This window comes from Myotis myotis, unplaced genomic scaffold (genome assembly GCF_014108235.1).
Source record: "Myotis myotis isolate mMyoMyo1 unplaced genomic scaffold, mMyoMyo1.p scaffold_m19_p_10, whole genome shotgun sequence".
In the NCBI taxonomy this organism is placed as follows: domain Eukaryota; kingdom Metazoa; phylum Chordata; class Mammalia; order Chiroptera; family Vespertilionidae; genus Myotis; species Myotis myotis.
Window position 1 is genome coordinate 28,701,784 of NW_023416314.1, and position 17,547 is coordinate 28,719,330.

The window sequence follows — 17,547 nt, forward strand, 5'->3', positions numbered from 1 at the left end:
CAATTTACACTATAATACATGTACTCTTTATTATGTCTTAAAGAACTGTAGCAGCCCTGGCTGGTTTTGCTCAGTGGATAGAGCATCAGCCTGGGGACTGAAGGGTCCTGGGTTTAATTCTGGTCAAGGGCACATGCCTGGGGTTTCGGACACAATCCCCAGTAGGGGGCATGCAGGAGGCAGCCAACTGATGATTCTCTCTCATCATTGATGTTTCTATCTCTATCTCCTTCTCCCTTCCTCTCTGAAATAAATAAAAATATATTTTTAAAAAAACTGTAGCTAAAGCTATAGAAATATCTTCCAAAAATGTTCATATAAATACTCAGATAATTCATTACCAACAAAAACCTAATACCAAATTTCTTCAAAAATTTAGGTAACTACTATTTTGTTTCTAACTTCCATGTTTGTGAAGTTTTTCTGAGGTAAAGACACATAAAACCATTAATTTTAATCACCAAAACATTAAATTTTAGTAACAGATGTTGTAGAAAATAAACACCTAACTACCACTCCTGACACCTGTCAATTTCATTTTTAAGCATTGCAGATGGTGTTCAGAGCCACAAGGATAGAATAAATAATATCAAAGGCCCAAACAATTAATACAAACCATCAAGAAAGAGTCTCAAAACTACAGATGCATAACAGAGAAAACTAAAATTACCATGGCTTTAAGTAAAATAATTTCAAAATGGAAAAATGTTGCTACCTTTTGCCAGAAATCCATAGAAAATCTCATGTACCAAATGTCACACTGGCTGTAATCAAATCGCCCAAGAATAGTCACATTAGACTCACTGGGCTTAATTTTGTCTATATCATCTTCCATTTTGCCAGGTTTCCAGCACACAATGGCATTTTCACAAGACTTTAAAAGAGAGATGAGAAAAAAAAATTACTTGTAGAACTGAATTATAAATACTGAAACAAAGCTTTTCTCTATTATCATTTTAGAACTGACAGCTCATAGAACCTGGTTATCCATCTAAGTAAGTGATATACATTCATTTATATTTGTAGAGTTAATGTCCACATTTGAGGATAAGAAGTCTGATTTATTAACAGATTTTGGCAATACAAAGGCATTACACTGTCTGAACTATTTATTTTAAAAGTCACAATTTGTTTTCCAAACCAAACCAAACCAAACCAAATCCAGCTCTTGATACATTAGCATCCAGAGACTTGAAGTGTTTTATAGAAAAAGGTAAAAATTACAGTGTAGTAGAATGCATAGCTCTTCAATATGGCTCCTGCTTTTTACTTCACTAGTTTCATCTTTCCCTATCCAACTGGTTCCCTTTATCTGTTAACTATAAATCCTCATTCATTAGCTTTCCTATGAAATTCACAAAAAGGGATTTAGAGACCAGATTATATGTACAAGGCATAAAAGCAGTGGTTTACTTTTAAGACATTGATATGAGGATGAGATTGAAATAGGCTAAGTTATATCTTTCTTATCGTCTAACTTCAAATCTTTGCATACATTCTACTTAAGCAACAAGTGGTAAACAATATAATGGAAAAATATTTGCAAATCAGTGGGCACTACTCAGATTACTATGTAGGTCTCTGGTTTGCCATTAAGGGACACCTGGCAATCTCTCTGGCCTCTACTGAATACAGGCTACTGAACACCTTACAATGTATTTCAACAGGTGTCAGGACTGAAAATTACTGGTGTAGGTGAAGTTTCACAGGATACAGCCTACATAATTCCATGTGGCAACCCTGTGGGGGTGACCAGCGTTGAAACACTTAGGGTGGGGACAACATTCTTTTTTCCTTCTTTGCCTTTTTCAAATTATATAAAATCCCAGGACTATTTATTTACAAGTTCTTTACTGTAAAGTACCTTAGATATCACCTAGTCTAAATGACTCTTCCCTAAGTGCACAGTTGAGTTGATAGCCTGTAGTTTTCTCAATCATCCTGGCCCAGCCCTAATTAATCAGAATCTTTGGGATAGGAGGCTGAAACAGAAGTGTAAAATAGCTGTTCAAGTGCTTCTTATTGCCTACATTGATAAAGGATCCTAGTAGAGTCCCCTCATGGAGAACTAAAGCATAGGGAGGTAAAAAGAATTTACCCACATTAATGGATGGCTGTACTCGAAATCACCTAGAGAGCTTTTTAAAATTACGCATTCCTAGGCCCTTGTGTCAGATTTACAATCTGTGGGGTAAGGTCTAGGAATCTATTTTTACAATGTTCTCCCAATGATTTTGATGCAGAGCCAGATTTGAGACACCAGTGTAATTTATTCAGTTCAGCTTCTCACTTAAAATGCAGAAATCCTTTCCCACCATCTGATGAAGTTCTAAGAGCAGAAATTTTACAGCCTTTTTACTTCCAAAATGACAGACTAGATAGACATTCCCTTATTTGTCCCACTACATACAACTTTAGAAAGTCTAAAAAATAGAGAGGAGGCAGAATGATTAGGTATCCTGGGACATGCAGGAAATGTAGCTCCCCAATTTTCTTTTCCCTCATTTATGTATCTCAGGCAAGATGCTGGAAAAGTCAGCAACTCAACAATTCTAACGGGTGAAGCTAGGCAGACAAAAACAAAACAAAACAAACCCAACATCCTAGTCCCCAAAGCCTGCTCTCTACAAGAGACCAGGAAATGGCAACGTAGCAAGAGAGAAAATTTTCAAACAAATTCTGTAACTACAGCCAAATACCAAAAACAAAACAAAACAAAAAAACACCCCAAACCAACTGTGGACCTGCACCTATATGGTCCAGCAAAAACTCAGTGGGAAACCCTTCCCAGGTAGTAACTAAACATCTCAGTACATAATAACCCTGACTCGCTCTGTAATGAGGTGACTCTTCCTTCTCTTTGGCTGGGGTGGGATCAGAGGATACCATCTACAGTGTCAGTGGAGACCACCTGAGGAGCAGTAATGAGTCCCATCAGCCCCTTCTGCTAGGGTGGTGTCACCTGAGCTGCAGTGGAAAGCCTGAACTCCCATCCCAGCAATAATGAAACACCATCACCCAATCAAGGGGAGAACGTGAACTTCCCTTGCTACCTGCCAATCATGAAGCAGTGCTCCCCCTCCCCAGTTGAAGAAAATTTATCAGAGGAAGCCTGATGTAGATCTAAATAAAAGACCCAGAGATTGTAACATAATACCCAAAATATCCAGATCTCAATCTCAGCGCTCTCCTTGGAGCGTGCCCATGCCCTTTTGTAAGGCACCTACTTTTTTTAAGCTCTTGGAGTCCCCATGGGACTTGCAACGAGAGGAAGAGTGGGCAGCAAAACCACTGAACCTGTCCTCAAGGCCCCTTTTCTCTAATTTCAGGGAGACAATAGCAGCCCCACCTAGGCTCTCCTGTTGCTGCTTCTACTCTAAATCCCCTTTTTTCCACTGTCCCCAGCTTTAATAAATGTACTCTACAAATAAATAAATAAAACATAAAAGTCTCAACTTTAATGAGAAAACAGATGTCAACCCAGAGATGACATAAATGTTAGCACTATCTGACAAGGGTTTTAAAGTAGCCATCATAAAAATACTTCAATTCAAGGAGTTGAGTGAACCCCAAAAAGATAAACTTTAAGAAATTTGTGTTAAGATACATCATAGTCAAACTTTTGGAAACGCCACACAAAGAAAAAAATATCCTGATTGCATTTAAGACAGAAAGAATAATTCCAATGATGGTAGATTTCTCATCAGAAACCATGGAAACCAGAAAGAGGAGCCACAACATTTTTCAAATATTTAAGAAAAGAATTGCAATACAAAATCCTATATACAGTGACTATACCTTTAAGGAATGAAGAGGAAATAAGGACATTCTCAGACTATGAAAAATGAAGGTAATTTGTCACTAGCAGACCTACCCTAAAAGAATGGCTACAGGAAGTTTTATGAACAGAAAGAAAATGATATTATGAAGGGTTCTTGAAACATCAAACATTAAGAAGGACAAAAAAATGCAAAATGAGTAAATACAATATTCACCATTCCCTCTTGAGTTTTTAAATTACATTTAATGGTTGAAGCAAAAACTGTAATACTATTTGATGTAGTTCTTCATTCTAAAGGGAATGTTTCAGACAATTGTAAGTAGAGGGAAAAGTGAAGTAAAGGAAAGTTTCTACACCTCACTTGAAGGGTAAAATGTTGATTTACAGTTAAGTAGACTGATATACAGGTGATCCTTGAACAACAGAGGTATGAACTGTGCAGGTCTATTGAAAAAAAGGTATTTTCAATCTGCAGGTGAGACTCGGCATATGCAGAGGATCAACTGCAGTTACACACAGATTTTTGACTGCATGGAGGTCAGCATCTTCTAAACCACCATATTGTCCTAAGGTAGCGGTTCTCAACTTGTGGGTTGCGACCCCTTTGGCGGTCGAACGACCCTTTCACAGGGGTCGCCTAAGACCGTCCTGCATATCAGATATTTACATTACGATTCATAACAGTAGCAACATTACAGTTATGAAGTAGCAACGAAAATAATTTTATGGTTGAGTCACAACATGAGGAACTGTAATTAAAGGGCCAGAAGGTTGAGAACCACTGTCCTAACGTCGAATGTATATATATCACAGATATATCGATATACCATATATATAACACATAGGGCAAACCAAAAAGGCTAAACAAAGAAATATACTAAAAAATACTACAGGCAAATAAGAGTGTAATTCTAAAACATGTTCACACAACCTACAGAAACTTAGGAGAAAAAAAACCCAGAGAAATTAAAAGGCAGAATTATGTAATAATTGATATATTAAGGCTCAAATATAAATGGTCTGAATATACCAACTAAAAGTTTGACAGTGTGGATTTAAAAAACATGACGCAAGTACACTGAGTGTCCAAATTGTTATGACCACCTGACGTTTGTTGGCAAATTAGCTATAATTTCGCACTGAAGTTGCTAGAGGCCCAGACCATTATAAATAAGGAAGCAGGTTGTTTACCACAACAGAAGTGATTTTTTTTTTCTGAAGATATGGGTAAACAACGTGATTTAACCACCTTTGAACGTGGGATATATATTATGATGAGTGGCCAGATTATTATGACCACCCCATCAGTACTTTGTTGGGCCACCTTTTGCCTTCAATACTGCAGCAATTCTTCTTAGCATTGACTCCACAAGATGCTGAAAGGTGATGTGAGGAATCTGACACCATGCCTGATGAATAGCACTGTCCAGTTTTGTGAGATTTGATGGTTGTGGAACCAGCTGCCTAATGGCTCTTTTAACTTCGTCCCACAAATGCTCAATTGGATTGAGATCTGGTGATTGTGGGGGCCACCGAAGCAAAGTAAAGTCTCCCTCATGTTCTTGAAACCACTCCTGCACAATACAAGCACCGTGGCATGGCGCATTGTCTTTTTTTTTTTTTTTTTTTAAATATATTTTATTGATTTTTTACAGAGAGGAAGGGAGAGAGATAGAGAGTTAGAAACATCGATGAGAGAGAAACATCGATCAGCTGCCTCCTGCACATCTCCTACTGGGGATGTGCCCGCAACCCAGGTACATGCCCTTGACTGGAATCGAACCCGGGACCTTTCAGTCCGCAGGCCGACGCTCTATCCACTGAGCCAAACCGGTTCCGGCAGGCGCACTGTCTTGATGGAAAAAGCCATCTCCAGTGGGATACGCCAGCAACATGACAGGATGAACCTGATCAGCAAGGATACTTAGGTATGTTGTGCTATTCAGACTTTGTTCCACACGAATTAAAGGGCCCAAATCATGCCAGGAAAACATGCCCCAAACCATAACACTGCCCCCACCAGCTTGAAGGGTTGAACTCATGCATGTGGGTGCATGCTTTCATGCCATTTCCGTCAAATTCTCACTCTGCCACCTGCATGATGCAACTGGAAACGTGATTCATCGGACCACATGACTTTTTTCCAATGCTCGACTGTCCAAGCCTTGTGTTGTGTTCCTGTGCGAACTGGAGATGTTTTATCTTGGTAACTGTAGACAGCAAAGGTGTTCGAACAGGCCTTCAGCTTCCATATCCCATATGATGCAGTGTACGGCTAATTTGCCTACAAACGTCAGGTGGTCATAATCTGGCCACTCATGTTCAAAGGCTGTTAAATCGCATTGTTTACCCATATCTTCAGAAAAAAATCACTTCTGTCATGGTAAACAACCTGCTTCCTTATTTATTTGGTCTGGCCCTCTAGCAACTTCAGTGCGAAATTATAGCTAATTTGCCAACAAACGTCAGGTGGTCATAATAATCTGGACACTCAGTATATATGCCACCAACAAGAAACTCACTTTAGATATAATGACATATGTACATTAAAAGAAAAAAGTTGGGAAAGGATATACCATGCAAACATTGATCAAAAGAAAGCAAAATGGACTAAATTACTCCCAGATAACGGAGACTTCAAAGCAAATTACTAGAGGTGGACATTACATAATGATAAAAGGTCAAGCCACTAAGGCATAGCAAAATGTGTAAGCACCAACCAACAGAGCTGCAAGATATAGAACTAAAAAGGAAAAAGCCACAATAATAGCTGGAGACTTCCAAACTCATCTCTCAATAACAACATGAGTAGAAAAATCAATAAAGATATAAATTCAATCACATCATCAACCAATAGGAACTAAACGATATTTACAGAACACTCCACCCAATAGCAGACTATACATTCTTTTCAAGCTCCCATGGAACAAACCAAAAATAGGGTTATGAAGCATATCTGAAAAAAATAATCAAAATAATAAACAGTGCGTTCTGACAGTGAAATCAAACTGGAAATGAAGAACAGAAAGGTAACAAAAATGTCTCCCAACACCTAGTAACTACACAATACACTTATCAGAATTTGTGAGATGCAGCTAAAGCAGTACTGGTGGAAATTCATAGCACCAAATGCTTACATTAAAAGAGTCTCAAGTCAATAATCGAATCTCCCACCTTAAAAAACTAGTAAAAGTGCAAAATATACCCACAGCAAGCAAAAAATTTTTTTAAACTGACAAACCCCTAGCAGGACTCATAAAAAGAAAAATTGCCAATTTCAGGAATGAAACAGGCTATCACTAGAGACCTTAAAGATATAAAAAGGATAATAAAGGACTACTACAAACAACTCCATACACATAAATTTTACATTAAATGGAATGGACCAATTCCTCATACAAGAAAAATTACCAGTAAAAATTCATTAATATGAAATAGCTAATTTGAATGGTCCTTTAACTATTAAGGAAATTGAATCTGTGTTTTAAAAACTCCCCCTCAAAGTTTTCTAGACTCAGATGATTTAACTGGAGAAGTCTATCAACCATTTAAAGAATTAACACCAATTCCATATAATCTCTTCAAGAAAATAGGAGGGTAGACTTGAAATTCATTTTATGAAGCCAGTATTCTCGATACCAAAACCAGACAAAAACGGCATAAAAAGAAAACTTCAGCATCATACCTCATGACTACACGCACAAAAATCTTTAACAAAATATTAGCAAAGAGAATTCAATGCAATCTACTGCATTAACAGACTGAAGAAACCACATGATCATATCAATGGATACAGAAAAAGCACTTAACGAAAGTCATCACCCACTCATGGTAGAACTAAAAATATTAGGAAAAGGGGACAGTTCTCAACTTGATAGAGAATATCTACAAAACTATACAGCTAATACACGTAATTGTAAAAGATTAAAAATTTTTCTCCTTTATATCAGAAATAAGTCAAGATGTCTGCTCTTAACACTTCTAATCAACATAGTACTGGAAGTCTGCCAGTGCAATAAGGCAAGAAAAGGAAATAAAAAGCATCCAGATCAGAAAGGAAGATATAAAACTTATTTTCAAATGACAAGATGGTCCATGCAGAAAATTCCAAGATATTAATAATTCCCTACCAAAATGTCAGATAGGTTTAACACCATTCTGAGCAAAATCCCCCCACCTCCCTGCAAATAAACTCTGCAAGATTTTTTATAGGTGTAGACAAGATTATTCTAAAATTTATAGGAAAGGCAAAGCAACAGAATAAAATAATTGTAAAAATGAATAATAAAATGGAAGAAATCACTCTACCTACCCATTCCAAGATTTATTATAGAGCTAAAGTAATCAAAACTGTGTATGTAGTACTGGTGGAGTACTGGAACAAAAAAGAAAAACCAGAAAGATCCTCACACAAGTATGTCCAAACAATTTGACAAAGGTACAAAAGCAATTAAAAGGAGAAAGATTAGTCTCTCAATAAGTGGTGCTAAAACAATTGGAAACCTATAGGCAAAAAATAAACTTCTACCTAAACCTCATAAAAAAATTAACTTTAAAGGATCATATATTTAATATAAAGCTTTTTGAAGAAAACACAGGAGAAAATCTCTAGGATCTATTGACTTAGTAAAGAGCATTTTAAACACATCAAAAACATGATCCATAAAATAATTTTTAAAAAATCAACAAATTGAATTTCATCAAAATTAGAGACATCTGTTCTGCTAAAGACCTTGTTAAGAGGATGAAAAGACAAGCTACAGACTGGAAGAAAATATTTGCAAACTACACATCTGACACAAGGATTCATATTTAGAATATATTGAGAGTTCTCAAAACTCAACAGTAAAAATAAAAACAAAAACCAATCCAATTAGAAAATGAGCGAAGACGTGAAGAGACATCATCAAAAAGGATATATTAGACGGTAAATAAGCACATGAAAGATGTTCAACATCACTAGCCATCAGGGAAATGCAAATTAAGGCCACGATGAGATATCACTACACTCCTATCAGAACAGCTAAAATAAAAAATAGTGACAATACCAAATGCCGGCGAAGCTTCCGAGACACTCGATCTTTCATACATTTCTGGTGGGAATGTAAAATGGCACGGCCACTCTGGAAAATAGTTTGGCAGTTTCTTAAAAAACTAAACAAACTTAACCATGACCCAGCAATTGCCCTTCTAGGCATTTATCCCAGAGAAATGAAAACTTAAGTAAGTCCACACAAAACCTATATACGATTGTTCATTAGCAGCTTTATGTTTAATAGCCCCAATCTGGAAAGGACCAAAATGTCCTACAATACATGAATGGCTAGATAAACTGTGGTACATCCCATACCATAGAATACTACTCAGCAATAAAAAGGGAGAAGTACTGACACACAACAACTTGGATGGCATTATAATGAATGGAAAAAAAAAATCTTAAAAAGCGCCATACTGTAACATTCTTACAATGACAAAATCACATGTGATAAAATGACACACACACATTGTACAATGTCAAGACTTTATATATTGTATTATAGTTATGTAACCATTGGGGGAAATTGGGTGAAGGGGCCTCTCTGTACTATCTTTCAAACTTCCTGTGAATCTAACTTCAAGATCAAAAGTTTAAATAAGCAAAAAAAAAAATAATAATAATAATAATAAAATAAAATAAAACTAGCTGCAAGTCAAGAAAAAAATAGATTAGGCTCTGCCAAGAAAATGTGAAATGACCTGAAATCCACACAAGAAACTAGCAATTTCTCCAAATTTAACAATCCCAAATGTTCAGATGACATCACCAACAACTTCTCTAAATTATCAGTGAAGGATACATATATACATCAACATGCTAGAGAAGGGGTTGGCAAACTACAGTCCATGAGCCAGCTCCAGCTGTCTGTTTCTTTAAATGTAAAGTGTATTGAAATGGACACAAAACATAAAAAAAAAAACAACCCTACTACTAGCTTTAGATATTGGTTATTTTATAATAACACTGATTATCACAACAATATCATCTTACAAATGAAAATTTTTCATTTTATTGGAGCACAAATTATAAAATTCATTGGAATGTCTTATGCCTAGAACAAGTTTCCAAACTTATCAAAATATCATGAGACTAAAAAAAAATTAAAAAAAGAAAGAAAAGAAAAAGCAATTCCCAATTTGCCATCCAATTTACCAAACTGCATTAAAAATCGAGCTCCCTAAAAAAAAAAAAAAAAAATCCAACTCACACAAACAATGGAAGTACAGCTTAACAGCAGTTACCATACCTTGGAAAGTATCAAATCACCTAACCATCGCACACAATCAACATAATTCCTATGTATGTCTCTGGTAGAAAAGTCAGGAAAGTGAATTTTCTGAGAAATAAATGGCCTGAAATGGAAATGTAAAAGTTAAGAGAAAAAAGTATAGTCGAATCACACTAACTTTTATTTTTGGATTTATAAACTTTGAAAAATAAAATGCATGATGATTTTTCTTTGATCCTAGAAAACTGAATACCTTATCTTTCTATTGAGAGCTACAGTCTTACTCCATTTTTGTTTCTATATTTTTTTCCATTATCAGCTCAATTCAATTTTGTTTTTATCCTATGCAATTTCATTTATAAAAATTGTAGCTTCATACCATACCATGTATATATAGGCCAAATTTAATCAATTCTGGCTATCCTAACCAATGATAAGCAAAGATATCTGATTATAGACCTAGAAGTATTTTTACAGAAAATACCTACTCAATCCTTTAAAATTAAACTATGAGCCCTAGCTGGTTTGACTCAGTGGACAGAGCGTCAGCCTGTGGACCAAAGGGTCCTGGGTTTGATTCCGGTCAAGGGCATGTACCTTGGTTGCAGTCTCCTTGGGCACTGGCCCTGGTCGGGGCTTGTGCAGGAGGCAACCAACCTATGTGTTTCACTCACATCGATGTTTCTCTCTGTCTTTCTTTCTCTCTCTTCCACTATTCCTAAAAATCAATGGAAAAATATCATCGGGTGAGGATTAACAACAAAAATAAATAAAATTAGACTACGAAAGTCAACACATCTGGGTTATTTCAACAGATGGTCATTTTATTGGAGCTGATTTGGCTCAGTGGATACAGCATTGGCCTGCAGACTGAAGGGTCCTGGGTTCGATTCCAATTAAAGGCACATGCCCGGGTTGTGGGCTTGATCCCGGAGGGGGGGGGGAGGGGGGGTGCAGGAGGCAGCCAATCAATGATTCCCTCTCATCATTGATATTTCTATCTCTCTCCCACTCCCTTCCTCTCTGAAATCAATAAAAATATATTAAAAAAAAAAGATGGTCATTTTTCTAGGAACAATGATACATAATTCCAAAGGCTGCTAAAGGTAAGATTACATTAGAGTACTGCCTTGAGCAACAATTTTGAAAATGGTATCTGACAGGAATCTGACATATATTAGGACTTTTTTTGTATTGAAGAAAGTAAAATATGGTAGCATTTCCCCCCTTAAAAATGTTTGTGTAAAGACCGTAAGCTACAAGTTGCTACCAATCCTACAGTTAATTAAAAGTAAACCTAACATTTCTAATCTAGCGAGTGATTCACTTTCTGTACTGAAATAACTGTAGAAGTTTGATATGCCAGAAATTAGTTATGTCTCAGGCAAGTCACAAATCCTCTCTTTACTTTTCCCACAAGAATGCTGGACTGAATCATTTCTAACATCCCTTCCAATACAAATTCTGGGATCTTTTATTAGCCCTGGCTGGTGTGGCTCAGTTGGTTGGGTGTCATTCTGTGCATTGAAAGGTCCCTGGTTTGATTTCCAGTCAGGCACATGCCCAGGTTTCAGGCTAGGTCCCCAGTTGGGGGCAGATGGAAGGGGGAGGGCGTGCTGGAGGCAGCTAATCAATGTTTTGCTCTCACATCATCAACATTTTCCTTTCTTTCTCTCTAAAAGTGAATACAAAAATCTTTAAAAAAGTTAAAATATTATTAATGATCTACTAAATGCTTAATTCTGCTATAATTATGTTATTTGCTTTTAAAAAATATTTTTACTGATTTCAGAGAGAGGAAGGGAGAGGAAGAGAGGGATAGAAATATCAATGATGAGAGAAAATCATTGATTGGCTGCCTTCTGCACTCCCCACACTGGGGACTGAGCCTGCAACCTGGGCATATGCCCTGACCAGGAATCGGACCATGACCTCCTGGTTCATGGGTTAATGCTAAACCAGTGACCACATGGGTTAGGCTATTATTTGCTTTTAAATCAAATACATATTATAAACTATTATTAAACCTTTCAAGGAGAAGACCAGCATAACCCCGTTTTTTTGTAAACTGTGAAATATAATTTCTATGTATTCTAGAGCTCCAGAAAATGTAAAAACGTAAATTTAGGACTGTATAAGCTTTTGGTGTTTTAAAATAGAAATCTGAAAGTTGTGCTAATTATTAGAGGCCACTGAAGTTTGATGAATATAAGTGCAATGAAATTATCTACTGATGGCTACAAATTTAACTAATAATCTATTAATAGTCTGATTTGATCACCAGAAAATTCTAGCTTTGCTTAAAACACAAAGTGCAAACAAAGTTAATATACACAAACATGATAACTATGGTCAAAGTATTATATTAATAGGCTAAATAAGATTCTGAAAAGATAGTTATTGAGTCAAGAACTGAGGCATTTCAAAAATATATGAAGATAACCATTAAAAACAAACAAACAAAAAACGAACAAACAAAACAAAAATATATGAAGAACATTGCAAAGTTCCCACTTCTTAGTCTCAGGGAGCAAGGCTCCCACTTTTGAAATTTCTCCACTTAATGAAATGAGTAGCAATTAAAGGAAAGCATTATATTAACATGAATTAAAGCTAAGAACCCCATTTTAAAAAAAGGTTTACTGTACTGAATTAAAATTTACACTGAAAGAAACTAAGTAGAATGTGCTACTAAGTTAGAGAAAATACAATGTAAAGCCGATTTTAAAAAAATGAAACATAAATATATTAGATTAAAAATAATGGCTTCCGTTGAAAATTTGTGAATTTTATGATATATAAAGTTTTTAAAGTTAACTTCTAAACTCAGTGTTGGGGACTTATATAACAATTTTGGAAAAAGTAAGACCCATCTATTTCACAGCATGAGATACTTGTTTTAAATGCCACAAATGTTACCTGTTAGTTTTATTTGGGTTATAATCATAGGAGTCCTTAATTGCATTAATCATTCTCTTTGAATTAATCCTCCAAAGTTTAAGAGAGTGATCCATACCACAGGACATTATTTTTTCACCCAAAAGATCATAATCCTGTATGTAAAACAAAAAGCTTAAGTTAAACATTTAAATTATTTTTCCAAACTATACTATTCAGTTTTCACCTATGTACAGTATTGTGAAAAATTTCAAACCACAACACTAACATTTTGGGTTTCATCTATGTAGAAAATAAAACAGTTTTTATTGCTCTCAAAATTTAGTTTTAAGCCGAAACCGGTTTGGCTCAGTGGATAGAGCGTCGGCCTGCGGACTGAAAGGTCCCAGGTTCGATTCCGGTCAAGGGGATGTACCTGGGTTGCGGGCATATCCCCAGTAGGAGATGTGCAGGAGGCAGGTGATCGATGTTTCTCTCTCATCGATGTTTCTAACTCTCTATCTCTCTCCCTTCCTCTCTGTAAAAAATCAGTAAAATATATTTAAAAAAAAAAAAATTTAGTTTTAAGTGATTTGTCACCACCACAGTAGATGAGCTTGTAAGCTAAGGAAAGCAAAAAATAGTGTTTAAATTCCATTTATCTTTCAATGAACTTTAAAATATTTTCTTTGCTTGATTTTGAAGATAAACTGAATGCCAAGCCCTAGCCAGTTAACTCACTGGTTAGAGCATCAGCCCTCAGATCTAAGAGTCTGGGGTTCTATTCCCGGTCAAGGGCACGAGCCTCAGTTTGTAGGCTTGATCCCGGCCAGTAGGTCGGGGTGGGTGTTGTAGGCGACCAATCAATGTCTCTTTCTTACAGTGATGTTTCTCTCTCCCCACCCTCTCCCTCCCTTCCCTCCACTCTAAGAGGGGAAAAAAAAAATCACTGGAAAAAATATCCTATAGTGAGGATTAAAAAAAATTTAAATGCTGATGTATGACATAAAACCTGAATAGTTATATTACTTTTCTTTGTCCAACCCTAATCAAGCAATGAAACTGACATCTGTATGTGCAGCTACTAAACAACTAAAATTTTATCTGTGTTGTAAGTCAAAATCTTCAGTTACACTGGTCTTAAGAGTTCACTTTTTAAATGAATTTTTAAAAATGTCTAAAAAAGGGAAACAATGTAAATTTATCATTTGCTGTTCACTAATTTTTAATAGGCATCTAACAAATATCTATTATAACCACCTTATTTCATGGATAAGACACTGTGGTACATGGATGCTATTTAATTTAGCACATGATACATGCGTCATATATTAATTCTTCTAACAGTGAACTCCTGTATTATAGAAAAGAAATACAGACTGTCACCTGTTCTCATTTTAAGAAATAACAGTAGATGGTGATGGACCAACAATACAATATACAGATGATGTATTATAGAATTGTACAACTCAAACCTATAAAATTTTATTAACCAATGTCAGCCCAATAAATTCTATTTTAAAAATAAAGAAAAATACTCCCATTAAAAATAAAAGGAAATAAGAGTAGGGAGTTCTATTTAAGGAAAATGTTTTCCTTACTCACCTAGATAGTATATGTTAATCCAACCTCTGGATTAATTGTGAACACTGTTTCACAAGAGCTTAGGAACTTTAGGTTTGTTGCTTACTGAATTCACCAGTCTGGTGAACAGCAGCAAGGCACTCACTGACTCACTGTTCGTGCCAGTAACTCTAATTTGAAATTCTTAATAAACAATGGTAGTCTTTAAAAGCCAAATAGAGACTGCTACTGCAACTACTAGAAAATCCAAGTTGGCAGAGCATGATTCTCACAAAAGCACACAAACTCCAACCATAGGAACACTAAGTACCTCCAATTAAAATGCTACATGATTCAAAATGTGGTGCCCCTGCCCTAGCTAGTTTGGCTCAGTGGATAGAGCATCAGCCTGAGGACTGAAGGGTCCTGGGTTTGATTCCGGTCAAGGGCATATGCCTGGGTTGCGGGCTCAATCAACCAGTGGGGTGTGCAGGAGGCAGCAAATCAATGATTCTCTCTTATCACTGATGTTTCTATCTCTCTCCCTCTCCCTCAGTAAAATCAATACAAATATATTTTAAAAAAAACAAAACATGGTGCCCCTTTACATAGTTTAATGAATAAGGACTGAATAGCTGTAAAACTACTAAGTAAGCTATGAATGAAACATAAGTAAAGCTAAAATAATGTAAAAATATGAAACCTAAAACACTTATATTATAAAAGATCAATAAATCTCTCTATATAAAAGCCTAAGCGACCGGCTGACCGGCCAGGAGCTATGACATGCACTGACCACCAGGGAGCAGACGCTCAACGCAGGAGCAGAAACCACAGGCATGTAAACATGGAACAGACTGATAAATATCAGAGAGAAAGGGGGAAGGAAGAGGGCAGGAAGGGATAAATCAAAGATCTTATATGCATACTAGAGGCCCAGTGCACAGATCCATGCACAGGTGAGGTCCCTCAGACTGGTCTGTGCCCTCTCGCAATCCGGGACCCCTCGGGGGATGTCGGAGAGCTGGTTTCAGCCCAATCCCTGCAGGCCAGGCCAAGGGACCCCACCAGTGCATGAATCTGTGCACTGGGCCTCTAGTTATAAAGATAACAATGTGCCATGAGAAAGAAAGCTATCCAAAATTCAGCCTGTGCACAATAAAACACTCCTAAAAATGAATAATTTAGATTTCAACTGCAAATAAAACAAACTTTCTTAATTGCCAACTAGTTATTTTTGTTTGTGTGTTTTTTAAGAGACATGGTCTCACTATGTTGCCCAGGCTGGAGTGCAGTGACTATTCATAGGTGCGATCCCACTACTGATCAGCATGGGAGCTTTGACCTGCTCCATTTCCAACCTGGGACCATTTACCCCTCCTTAGGCAACCTGGGGGTCCCCAGCTCCCAGGAGGTCACCATATTGATGCCAAACTTACTGTTGTCAGCTGATCGGCATAGTGCACTACAGCCCAGAACTCCTGGGCTCAAGCAATCCTCCTTCCTCAGCTGGGACTACAGGCATGCAGCTCCGTGCCCAGCAATTGCTAACTAGTTTAATCTTTTCCTTTAATAACTGAGAAACAGCAAAACAAAACATAACTTGGTGATTTTTTTGATCAATATAGGAAAAAAAACAAGTTCATAGTTAGTATTCTTTCATGTGCATGAGTACAAATTAAATACAAAGAGACTTTCTTGCTTTATTCCTTCATTTATAAGAGAAAAACCTTGCATATCACAAGTAAATGAAATGACTGTCTGCCAGGCTATATGAAAAACAACAACAACATATGGTTTCATGAAAGAGTTCGATGGGGATTGTTCACAACGTGCACCTGAAAGTCACTGCCCTGCAGCTTTCAACTTACAGCACTTAGAACTTCATCTCTGTGCCCTTCAACACCTCCAAATATTGCCACCAGAGTGTCCGTTTGGATATTCCATAATCGTAAAGCATGATCTAGAATAGAAATAAAAAAATTAAGATGAATTTTTATCATTCATTTACTGTGAATGTTCAAAACCTCTTTAAAGTAAAACACAAGTGTGGACTTAACTTATGAATAGTAAAGACTAATAACGAAACCCATATCACTTAAAACATTTACATCACATACAGAGTTAGGTATGTATCAGCACAAACTTTCAAGAAAAGAAATACTTGTAGTTTTAAAAATATTTTTACCTTATTTACCGAGTTTGACAGAGTTTTACATTATGCCACAGAACAAAATATTAGCTCTGCCCTCCACCATATCCATTTATACATTAAAGAGGACTGAGTAGCTGATTTTGTTCAATGGTTAGAGCGTTGGCCCTCAGACTGAAGGGTCAAGGGCACATACCTTGGTTGCAGATTCCCCAGCCCTGGTAGGAGCCAGTGTGGGAGGCAGCCAATCCACGTCTCTCTCTCATGCCGATGCCCCTCCATCTCTCCCCCCCCTTCTCCCTCCATTGCATTTTCTCTAGAAATCAATGGAAAAAAATATCCTCAGGTGAGGATAAAAAAAAATACACACACACATACACACACATACATATATATATATATACACATATACATATATATAATATATGTATTATATATATATAATTCAAAAAGAGTAAGAAAAGATGACTGAATAGAATTATTTTTGGAGTGTTTTTATTAATTTAAGAGGGAGAGGAAGGGAGACGAAAAAGGAGAGAGAAAAACTTTCATCAGTTGCCTCCTGCATGTGCCCCAACTGGAGAACTGAACCTGAAACCTGGGCATATACTCTGACTGGGAACTGATCTTTTTGTGCATGAGACAATGCTCAACCAACTGCGCCACACTGGCCAGGACAGACTGCGTAGATTTATAAAATTTCTACAGTAAATCTAATAATAGTATTGAAATCTACATACAGTATATATCAGGACAATTTTATAGTATTACAGACCTTTAAGACCTCAAAGGGCTGATGACATGTTAGTTGGCATTCCATTTCTTGTAAATCTAAATAAAGCCTACTGAGCCTGACTGGTGTGGCTCAGAGGTTGAGCACTGACTATGAACCAGGGGATCACATGCCT

The 17,547-nt window shown here is 36.6% G+C and overlaps 1 protein-coding gene across 5 annotated transcripts in view; it reads right to left on the reverse strand.

Annotated features, from left to right (window-relative positions):
• Positions 1 to 17,547, reverse strand: part of EED (embryonic ectoderm development) — a 35,001-nt gene that overhangs the window by 1,231 nt on the left and 16,223 nt on the right. For 2 of the 5 annotated variants that reach the window (XM_036324747.1, XM_036324745.1), the window contains exons 7-11: positions 16,359 to 16,450; positions 12,967 to 13,100; positions 10,066 to 10,171; positions 8,830 to 8,904; positions 716 to 874 (exon numbers count right to left, since the gene is read on the reverse strand). In XM_036324747.1, the coding sequence (XP_036180640.1) occupies positions 716 to 874; positions 8,830 to 8,904; positions 10,066 to 10,171; positions 12,967 to 13,100; positions 16,359 to 16,450 (566 nt within the window). The remainder of the gene's footprint in view (positions 1 to 715; positions 875 to 8,829; positions 8,905 to 10,065; positions 10,172 to 12,966; positions 13,101 to 16,358; positions 16,451 to 17,547) is intronic. The other 3 variants (XM_036324749.1, XM_036324746.1, XM_036324748.1) reach the window with 3 other exon arrangements.